Source organism: Staurois parvus, unplaced genomic scaffold, assembly GCF_062004578.1.
Source record: "Staurois parvus isolate SC_StPar_1 unplaced genomic scaffold, SC_StPar_1.0 ptg000541l, whole genome shotgun sequence".
Taxonomy (NCBI): domain Eukaryota; kingdom Metazoa; phylum Chordata; class Amphibia; order Anura; family Ranidae; genus Staurois; species Staurois parvus.
Window position 1 is genome coordinate 448,686 of NW_028318337.1, and position 11,377 is coordinate 460,062.

Here is an 11,377-nt window from a genome sequence, read left to right on the forward strand (position 1 = left end):
TCAGCCTTGGCACGCAAGAAAAAGCACCAATGTGTGGGGTCCCATTAATAAATAAATGCTACTCCTACGCCTCTACTAAAGTGCAGAGCATTCCTCTGCAGGTTGGGAACGTGCAATTTCAGTGCATTCCCCAGATGCAGAGATGGGATCGCACAAACATGTAATTTAGACCTCTGATGGAAGAAAATTTTAGTGATCGAGCCTCAGTGAATTAATTTCAAATACCCCTTGTGTACAGCATTAGGCAAAACACAGCAGAGACTGGAAAAACCTCCTTTTATTTACATATTTAGAACGTTACTTCAGAGGAATGAAACGAGAGGAGTGGGTGGCACCAATACCAGGTCTGCCATGCTTCACAGGCTTGTATGTGATTGAGAATTCACCCAAGTAATGACCAATCATCTCAGGCTGTAGGGGGAAAAAAAAAAAAAAAAAAAGGTTAATGTGTTGAAAAGGAAAAATCATTGTAATCTCTACAAGTTATTTTTCATATCCCAGATACACTGCACAAAAATGAGTACAACACCCATGAACAAACATTAAAAACAGTATAAATAGTATGTAGGGCACAAAAATGTGATCATGCCATGCTGACCGCAACTTCACTTCAGCCAGTTAGGACGAAATGGTCCTCCTGGGCAACACTATTCAAGTACGCAAGCATGTGCAATGATGGTGTGTGACCAGCACCCTTCATATACAAATTGCAAGTTTTATCCATAAAATCTATACTTTTCACAGGTGAGCTTAACACAAAGAACCCATGTATACGGCAAACATATTTAGACATAGTAATTTGAATGGGCTGCTGTGCCAGATTTCCCCATGAAGCAAGGTGCATGTACCAGAAAATAAATTGCATGGTGTGGTTCCCACAACCGCGCTGCATGTTGAGATGCATAGGGGTGCCATTAAGAATGAATAAACTATCTTTTTAAGAAACCCTATAGCTGCAATTTTGGGTCTATTGACAGACACCAGAATTCAGAAAAAAAATAAAATAAAAAAAAAAAAAAAAAATTTAGGATAAGCAGGAATTCTTACCAAGCAAGATACCGGGAGTTTTTCTAGGGTTTACATCCACTGCACCAACCTGCAGAAGGAGCTCCCACCATTAACTAGGTCCCACAAAAGGTTTCTGGAACTTGCCCCACCTCCCACAGTGGATATCTGCAGCAGGCTTTCAACATGTTCTGCTGACAACACGGCAATAGTCATTTCCTTCAAAGCCGATAATGTTGGGCAGCTAAAGAATATGTTCTGTTGACACGCTCCCCCTGCACAGCCTTTCAAAAGGGAAGTTCAGTGTACTGCTGCACCCCCCCCACCCACCTTTTTTGGGGCTGAGGACTTTTTTTTTTTTTTTTTTTTTTAAGTGATCACATACACACACACCACTTTTTTTTCTTATACACAAATGTTTTGCCTTTCATTTCCATTTTAAACTAAATAGGTTTTAGAAAAGGTGAGGGAAGTACTTAACCCTTACCCTTCAATGTAGAGACCATCAGTTGAGTCAGATTAAGGTACCACTCCCATGGATAATCTACCACAGCATGAATCAAAAGCCTCAGAATATGGAGAACCCAAACAAATCTGAGATACAGAACAAAGTGCAACAATATTTGAAGGGAGAAGAGTGGCAGCTGAAGGCGATAACCAACTCAAGGGTCTAGGCTGAAGGCTACAGTGACCTAAGCACCCAAAATGCCAAGGAGGTAAGCTACCCGAGGACACAGCAGGATGGAGAAACAGCCCTACACTTGTGAAAGTGGGGGTGCACTTTCACACAGGTTAACAGAGGGATTAGATTACCTCCAGCTTCAAACTCTACAGCTTGGGCGGGAGAGGCTCTGAATTCCTATATGCTACTACTCAAGCAGATGATGAAGGATGGGGTTACTCCATCCCTTCCATGTTGGGGCAGGAGTACATGCAGACCACAAGAGGGGAATGCCAAAAGACATGGTCTAGAGCAGGTCTAAAAGAGATAGCTTTCCTCAAAGGGTACCAAAGTCAGTTGTTTATTAGCGGTATCATCAGCATCCTAGGAACATAGCCAAAGTGAAAAACCATCATTCCTAAATTGGGGAAGGGGGGGGGGGGGGGGATTAGGGAGGACACAACATTGCCCTGCATGAACCAGGTTAGAAGGAAAACACACACAAATATCCCCCAGGAGCCTCAGGCATGTTTGTTTAGGCACAGAAAGGTTAAAAAGTAACTTTGCTGGGGATGGCGTTGGAACATGCTTATAGCCTGTGCTCAAGTGATTGGGCACAAATACTCCAAAAAAGGGAAATGGGGAAGGCCTCGGCCCCACCTATCAGAGTTAAAGACTGCTCTCATGGGGCAAGCCCTACATTAAGATTACAGGCGTGGGTTCCTTCCAGGATACCAAGTAAAATGTCTCCAACCCAGAGAGCTGCCAAACAGAGTTCACCTCAAGCAGCAATGTGGGAATCTTGACTGAAGTTACCAAAAAGGTAAAAACATCAGTAGTGCACCAATGTTACTGAGTACAGTCAAGGAAAATACAGTAAAGAAAACTATTACAAAAAGTTAAACTGAGGGGGAGAAAACAGCATGCTGGGCAGAGAAGGGGATATATACTGGAGTTAGCTTAGAGCCTTCTGTTGCCCGTGTCCCAACCTCCTGTAGGCACTACCAGCATAAGTGAAGGCTCACACCAATGCACTGCAATTTATCCATTTATCCTTGTTTTACATGCGCTTTTAGTTACACTCCCATTTAGTTTTATTAGACTGTTTTTATCATGAAAACACATCAAAGTCCTGCATGCTGCATCTTTGATGAGCTTTCAGAAAATGCAGTCTAGTAAAAGTCAATGGAAAATGCATGTAAAAACCAATACAATCACACACAGAGCCCATTCTGCTGCCACCTACCGCAACACACTGGTGTAAACGTGCTCTATGGAAACCGCATGTGATGTGGAGAGGAATCGCACTGCATTCTTGTTCAAATTACATGCGATTCTTTTGCAATACAAATTTGAGCCACTCATTTTGTATGGCTCAAATTGCACAACGCACCCACAAGGAAGGTGCAGGGCCCTTATTCATCCCCCCCCCTCTCCAGACTGAACACCCATGCAATCTGATTCAGCCAATCACAGTGTTTTGTGGACTGTTCGGGGTGTTAACTGTAGTTAGCGGTTCAAATGAACAGAGTGCAATTTTGGTGCGTTGCGGGAAATGCACAAATTTCGCTGCTAGTCCCACACTGCATCAGTGTGAACTAGGCCTTAAACTCAGTTTTTGAAATCCTGTGTCACAATGGACAATGGAGAAAATGTTTTGATTATCATTTAGATATGCGATTTTTAAGCACATTGCAATGTTTCCAAAGAATCCAAACTGAACTGCAGGAAAGAGCTTTGTGCATCCATTCACACTAGCAAGCCCTGTAATAACGAGGCCTTGAGCGAGTACTTAAAAAAAAAAAAAAAAAAAATTTTTTAAAAAAAACATTAAAAAGACAGAGCACCATTTACCCATTTTTGTATAACTTCACTGAACTCTCAAAAGGACACTTCATTCACCTTTATAAAATGCAGAACATAGCAGTGCAGGGAACTTCATCACAACATGCACACAAAAAAAACAAAACACACAATGCTGCTTACTAGTACTTAGATGTTTTGGCTGCATTTGTTTTAACTTCTCAGGCCAAAACTATTTTCAGCAAGCACAAAACACCAGTTCATTTTGCCAACGTGAACTGAAAGCACTGTTCTCTTCCTCCTGTAAAAGAAACTTCTCATTCCACCCCACATGTAATGAAGGCATGTTTGAATTTCAGCCTGGATGACAACTATGACTCCTTCCATACACAGGAGTATGACCCCCTTACCGCAATGTGTGGTATTTGTAGGATTATAAAAAGGTGAAAAAAAAATGCAGCTACCACATCTAAGGACTTTGTAGCTAGAGACATTAGAAACCATTACATTTTAAAACGGCGATTTCCCCATCTAACCTACAGCTGTCGCTCACCTTAATTTCAACCTGATTGAAGGATTTGCCATTGTATACTCCCACCATGCTTCCAACCATTTCTGGCAAGATGATCATGTCTCTCAGATGGGTCTTAATAACCTCTGGTTTTTCCATGGGAGGTGCTTCCTTCTTGGCCTTGCGCAGACGTTTTAGAAGGGAGTTCTGTTTGCGGCGCAAGCCTCTGTTTAGACGGCGGCGTTGGCGAGCACAGTACAGCTGCATGATTTGCTCACTAAATCATGAAAAAGATTAAAGAACATTACATCTTGCCAAGCTTCACATTTGGAAATAAAACATCAATGTTTTAATCTGGGAAAGTTTGTATTTCGTATTGATACCAATATCCATCATTCAATATATAAAACCTGGCACTCATTTGTTATCATAGGCAATGATTACCCTCATTACCAAACTATTAAATACTTACTAGGACATATCAAGCAGCTGGTCCAAATCCACTCCTCTGTATGTGAACTTCCTGAATGTCCTCTTCTTCTTCTGCTCGGCGTCCGCCTACAACAGGAAAATATAAAAGTGCGAATTAAATAAAATTGCCTGAGTGCAAAAAATATTTCAGATAAAAAAGGTGCCCACAATTAAAGATGACCATATAAAAAAAAAAAAAAAAAAAAAAGAAGATGCATCTATGCTTCAATAGCAGACAATGCCAGCTGTTTCAAGCCAGGGAGTTGGGTGTTAAAACTGATAACTGTTTCTGTCTTCACCTCCATAAGCTGTCAGAAGTCTGTATCCCCCAGCCCCTCTCCATAGCCTAATGAAACTGTTCATGTTAAGGAGCTGGGAGGCTGCTTAAACATCTGAGGATGATCACTTGGTGTTTTCGGTTTGCCTTCAGTCAGCTGGTAAACCCATTACTGTATATCCAAATATATAGTAAAAACACAGTTAAACCCCATATCTATTCTGCTGCATGATTCACAGCAAGAAGATTTTACATTACTTCCTGTTTAAGATACCTGGAAGCAAGATAAGATCACACCAAAGCTGGCCAATACGCAGAACAAATTTAAGCCAGAGGAGCCAAGTAAAAAAGCTGTCAAACAATGCCTGCATCTGTTTGGGTATTTTGACTACTGCCACTGGCTTTCCATACAATGGCTGCAACAGGATGTTTGTCTATCTGCACTGTTTAGTGTGGACAGAGAAATGTTAAATTTTTAGTTTAGCCTGCAGACTGAATGAAATAAAACAACTAAATATTACTTAGTGTATGGCCAGCTTAAAGTAGAACTATAGGCAAAACTTTTTTCCCCTCCATTTTCAAATATAGCAAGGGAGAGATATAACCCACCAGATTTTTTTTGTTACCATCTGTGTCTCATTGCTGAGATTTTGATTCACTTCCTGACCCACAGCCAAACAGGAAGTGAGGAAAGCCCTGCAAATGTAGGGAATTCCTTGGGGCCCCCCAGGTCACCAAAACTAGTGTCCTCATTGGAAGATTCCCTGAAACTTTTCTAGGGACAACCCAAAATTTGCAATTTTCTTGATATGGTAAACAGGACACAGAGAGGGTGACTCTCCTTAACTGCTAGTCTACAGGGCACGTATACCCCCTTCCTGCCCAGGCCAATTTCCAGCTCTCAGCGCTGCCACACTTTGAATGACAATTGCGCAGTCATGCAAAACTGTACCCATATGAAATGTTTATCTTTTTTTATGACAGATAGAGCTTTCTTTTGGTGGTATTTAATCACCTCTGAGTTTTTTATTTTTTCTTAAACCAAAAACCACTGAAAAGTTTGAAAAAAAAACCCATTTTTTTTCTTAGTTTTTGTTAGAAAATTTTGTAAATAAGTGATTTTTCTCCTTCACTGATGTGTGCTAATGAGGCTGCAGTGATGGGCACTGATGGGCTGCACTGATGAGCATTGACAGGCATCACTGATATATGGCACTTATAGGCGGCACTGACTTGCAGCTCAGATGGGCATTGACACGTGGCACTGTTCAGCACTGACAGCTGGCACTGATGGACACTGACAGGTGGCACTTCTGGGGCCACACTGATCATCAGTGCCCTGATGATCAATGTACATGTCCCCTCCGCAGAATGCAGATTACCAGCTCTCCTCTCGAGCTGTCAACGTGACAGCTAGAGAGGAGAGAAATGCCGATAACCGGCATTTCCCAGTTTACATGTGATCAGCTGTGATTGGACACAGCTGATCACATGACCGAGCCGACGTCTTCGGCTCTTTCCGTGGATCGGTGATCCACTGTGTCCGAGGGACACAGCACACCGCCAAATTGCCGCACGCTCCCGGAGCCGCGCATGCACGGTGAGAATGGGATGACATCATATGAACCGAGAGAACCACCTTGCGCCCGTTATTGGACTATATGGCGGGTGGGAGGTGGTTAACAGGGGCACAGACCGCAATAAAAAGAAATGACAGGTGTTTTAGTCCACCTCTACTCTCTCCAAAACAAAAAAAAAAAAAATCTTACTTTTAGTTATACTTTAGTATACTTTTATACATACATGTTTCCTCAATGGAAGATGTCCCCACTATTACTGCACCAATTCAAGACTTCCTCTTTTGCACCAGTGACAATTGTCACTAGAACAAAGACATCAAGTTTTCCAAGTACAGCCGACTAGTTCTAAAACTACACTAGTTTAACCAAAGTGGAAAAAAGTGCTTTAGACAGGTTAATATCTCACAAATTCCCAGATCGCCAATGCAATCCCAGCACACCACAACTAAGTTGCACTGTTCAAGTCTATTTACCTTATTTATTTCAGGTACTTATATATCGCTGTCAACTTACACAGCACTTCACATATATATTGTACATTCACACCAGTCCCTAACCCTCAAGAGGCGTACAACCCTTATAAAGAATAGGGGGAAAAACAACAGCTACTTCCTAGGTTTGGTTTAATACCTCGTTTTGTGAACCTTTTGCAAAGTTTCTTACAAGTTGATAGCACTTCATGTACAAGACTAACAGCAAGACAACCTGACTTGGAAGAGTTGTCAGCCTTCCAAGCACACACCTTCAGTTTACTGATGGGCTACCCACCAGGTATACCATGCCTCTGCAAATCTGAGAGACAGCCCAACAGCCAACTAAAGAAGTGAGCAGGGAAGGCTGACACCAGAGGCCACAGCTTAGGGATCTCTAGGCAATCATATGCACAAAAATTACCCGATAGTTACCTGATAATCATACTTTATACAGTGAGATAGGATGCTTAAGGCCCATTTCACATGGAGCAGATCAATCGGGTCCACCTGTCAGTTTTTCAGGCAGACCCAACTGAACCCTCCATTCTATTCTATGGAGTGGCAGATATAATGGACATTCATCCGATTACACCCACCTACATTCAACCTGCTAAAAACAGATGGATAGGGATCCATTTCCCTTCTGTCTAGCAGATCAGATGGTAGTTGGGTGTAAACGGACAGGCGGTCCATTTCCAACCAACCACCCATAGAGGAGAGTGAGCTGTGTCTGCTCTGCATAAGGAGAGCAGACAGAGACCAGCCGTCTGTGTACTCCGTGAACAGAACCCCTGAGCAAGCAGAATCCTGGCAGAGACCGATTTGCGCGAAAGGGGCCCTGACAGTCACAAAAATAGCTTTCAGATTACATGGACTGGATGGATCTGAACATGCAGATCTAAACTGTAGATCCACCTGTAGACCATTTTGTTCAACAAAAAATGACCCTTAAGACCAACTCCTGTTGAACAGCCCTGCTGGAATAACAGTATTTGGTCAGCTGCTACAGCACTGCTCAATGTATTCCGGCAAGGGAGTCCCTGCTGTTCGAATACAAAAACACAAGAGGAGAGATCCCTGCATCCATTTGGCTTGTGTGGATCCAGGAATCTGAGTTTTTTTTCCCCATTCAGCCAACTGGTTGAAAAAAATAAAAATCGCAGCATACATCTACTTTAGGGTCACCATACATGTTACAATCTGATTGTACAACTTAACTTTAGATTTACCAAAACTATGTAATATAAAAGGACCTACCTGAGCCATGCAACCTGTACCAAACCAGTCATGCCCTTGCACTACATAGTTGTTGGCAAATCTAAAACAGCCATAAATTAGACCAGCATTTCTCAACCCTTTTCAACACAGAGGAACCCTTGGAATAACTTTCCAGCCTCAGGAAACCCCTGGTAAAAGTCTATCTACAACTCATGATACATTAGTGTGATGGTCAGTGGGAAGAATGCTCCTTACACTTGTGGTCACTGGGAAGAATTACCCCCTTATAGATTACTTAAAGATCAATGGTGTCACTGGGAAATTATCAGAGGCAGAAATTTTTCATTGTGCAAGGAACCCCTGGCAACCTCTGGAGGAATCCTGCAGTAGACCCTGCATCCTGCATTCTCATTCAACCCGAAGGTCAAAAAAAAAAAAAAAAAAAAAAAACCCACAAAACCACCCTATCCCCAGTCCCCTATCCACACACTATGTGGATGGGGGAATCCTTCCACTGTATTTTGACAGCAGGGAGACTATCCCACTGCCAGAAAACACCGCTCACTGCTGCAGGCATTGATCGAACAGAGAAAAACAAACAGGGCAGTTGTACATCGAAATCCAGCCAGTCCCTGCAGAACCAGACAAATTTTGATCAAGGTATGGCCAGCTTAAAGGGAAGTGTACTGATTGTAATAAACATAAGGCTAGCCACACACTACTGGACAATCTACCATTAACTGTGTAGCAACCAAAACAATTCAAATAAATCAGGCAGGTCCTTGTACACCACAGTTGACAGTAGATCTAAAGGGAGATTATACAATCAGATTGCACGGTATGGGACACAGGGTGTAATTCGCGCAGGAATGACATGCAAATGTCTGTGCAGTGTAATTTCAGCCATACACTTTGTATGACTCAAATCGCATCTGCAAAAAAAAAAAAAAAAAGGGAAGTGCAGGACCCTTTTTTAAACCTGCACCAGAATCACATCGCATGGGTGTTTGATTTCTGGCAATTGCATTTTGCAATCCGATCATTGACACCCACACCAGATGCCATGAAAGCTATGAGATTGCAATGTGCCGCAGGAAACGCACAGGATTCGCAGCATTTCACACACCGCATTGGTATGAGCTGGGTTTGAATAGTGTATGGCCAGACATAAGGACAACTCAGCTGGTGAGGTCCTGTAGTATCATTGGTACAGATTGATCGCTGCCTGCGGAAGGAGTTCAGCGTCCATACATTAATAGGAAGTAATGCCGGGGTATAACCTACGAATAGGAAATGGTTTGAGAATAGACATGTCTCCACCATGCTGCAATAGCAGCCCCCCCCTCGGCCGGCCGTATACACACACAGCCCTCAGTACACATCACATATACAAGCCGTCCTATAGAACCCAACGACATGTACAACGCCTCAACGAGTCGGTACAGAGGCCCAACCGTTATCACCAGCTACAAATAACCGCCCCCATAACACGACACACAGCTACACCGCCAACGGCAACCCAAACCGCTACCGGTGCCCCCCATATGGAGGATGGAAGCGGATTCCAATTCACACACACGAACCAGCACCCACCATCTTGTCTAGAGCCTTGGAGGAAAAGAGAGAGCTCTCGTTCGTTCAGCGGCAAATATCGCGAGACCTGACGACACTTCCTGGTCTTAACTCGTCATTTCCGATATCTGAGGGCGCGTTATGAGGGGCCATGGTTACCTCATATTTATAGATTGTACAGGTGGAATATGTATGTGGTATATTTGTAGAATTAATATGTGTCATGTACATTCGTTTTAGCAGTAGCAGTGTATTTATCAAACGGAGTCAATGTATAGCAGGTTTTTTTTTGGTTATAGGAGCTGCAAGCATTTTGTCAGGTGTTCAGTTAAAGCGGAGTTCCACCTGAAAAAAAAAAATAAAAGCAGCTACAAAAATTGTAGCTGCTGACTTTTAAAATACAGACACTTACCTGTCCCTCGGTCCAGCGGTGTCCTCACCATGGCTGGTTTCACTGGCCATCTTTTCTCCCTGGCACCGGCATCTTCAGTGTGGGCACCCGGCTGTGACAGCTTGCAGCTTCACAGCTGGGTGCCCACTGCACATGTGCAAGAAGCACTGAGCTTTATGAATGGCCCTGTAGTCTTCTGGGACCTGTCACGTGTCCCAGAAGACTATGGGGGGGGGGGGGGACAACTTCCGCTTCTGGTTGCCTAGGCAATTGCACCGGGAGTGGGTACCTGTCAAATTCAGGTACCTGCTCCCCAAAGATGCCAATCCTTAATGGGGAGCGGGGGACAAGGCTTCAAACGGAACTTCCCGTTTTGGGTGGCGCTCCGCTTTAACCACTTGCCCTCTAGAGGATTTACCCTCCTCCCTGACCAAGCCATCTTTTGGGTTATGGCGCTGCATTACTTTAACTGACAATTGTGTCCTTTTCTTCCCACAAATAGAGCTTTTGTGGTATTTGCTCGCCTGTTCGTTTTGTATTTTTTGCACTATAAACAAAAAAAAAACAATTTTGAAAAAAAAAATATTTTTCACTTTTTGCTATTTACCGCTTGCCCTCCAGAGGATTTACCCCCCCTCCTTCCTGAGCAGGCTATTTTTTGCATTGGTGCTGCGTTATTTTAACTGACAATTGTGTGGTCATGCACCTTGTACCCAAATTAAATTTATGTCCCACAAATAGAGCTTTCGTGGTATTTGATCGCCTGTTCAAATACCATGGGGGAGCATGGCTGAGAGGCGCATGCAGTCACCACCATTAGGGCTGGAGGATGTGGGACAGAGTCCTGCCAATACAGTTTTCCCTGAGGAGTCAGGTATAGTGGGTGGTTCAGAGCCTCTGCATTTATCTGGTTTGGTGGTTACTGAAGGTACGTCTTATGTGACCAAGCAGAACTTGGTATTTGCATTGGAAGGCTTAAAAAACAAGCTTGCAAGCATGTTCACTTTTACACAGGATGGAAGGAAACACGGATGGTCCCCTTCTCCTGAAGCCTCTTCGGTATTGGATGGAAGTAGAGGAAGAGGCAGAGGCAGAGGAGGTAGAGCCCAAAGAGGGTCAAGTGCAGGACTTCTGAGGAATCAGGGCCTGTGGAGATTCAGCTCCAGACTGTGTTGCAGACCCAGAAGAGTCTTGTGGGTACTTTGACAGACATGGTGAGTTCTGATTTAGAATTGCCTCTGACAAAGTCTACTGCTTCAAAGTGTCCACCGCTGGGCTCCTGGCAACCTCCCTAGGGGGCCCAATTGTTTCCGTTACAGCCCGAGGAGGAAAAGTTTGCTAAGAGATGGGTTTCACATTCTGTAGATACGGCTGTATCTTTCCATAACAAGAACTTAATATGTCCAGTGGAAAAT

General features: G+C 43.4%; 1 protein-coding gene across 1 annotated transcript; it reads right to left on the reverse strand.

The window, feature by feature from the left end:
* Window positions 1–259: 259 nt before the first annotated feature.
* RPS15 (ribosomal protein S15) lies at window positions 260–9,665 on the reverse strand. Its single transcript, XM_089690738.1, has 4 exons — window positions 9,593–9,665; window positions 4,453–4,538; window positions 4,023–4,257; window positions 260–411 (listed from the first exon to the last, which is right to left on the reverse strand). The coding sequence occupies exons 1-4, from the start codon at window positions 9,593–9,595 to the stop codon at window positions 298–300; spliced, it is 438 nt and encodes a 145-aa protein (XP_089546864.1). The 5' UTR covers window positions 9,596–9,665; the 3' UTR covers window positions 260–297.
* Window positions 9,666–11,377: the final 1,712 nt, after the last annotated feature.

Coding starts and splice junctions, on each gene's coding strand:
- RPS15 (XM_089690738.1), bottom strand. Junction 4,258..4,452: donor CAGCTGCTTGATATGTCCTA/GTAAGTATTTAA, acceptor TTCATGATTTAG/TGAGCAAATCATGCAGCTGT. Junction 412..4,022: donor TCAATCAGGTTGAAATTAAG/GTGAGCGACAGC, acceptor TTCCCCCTACAG/CCTGAGATGATTGGTCATTA.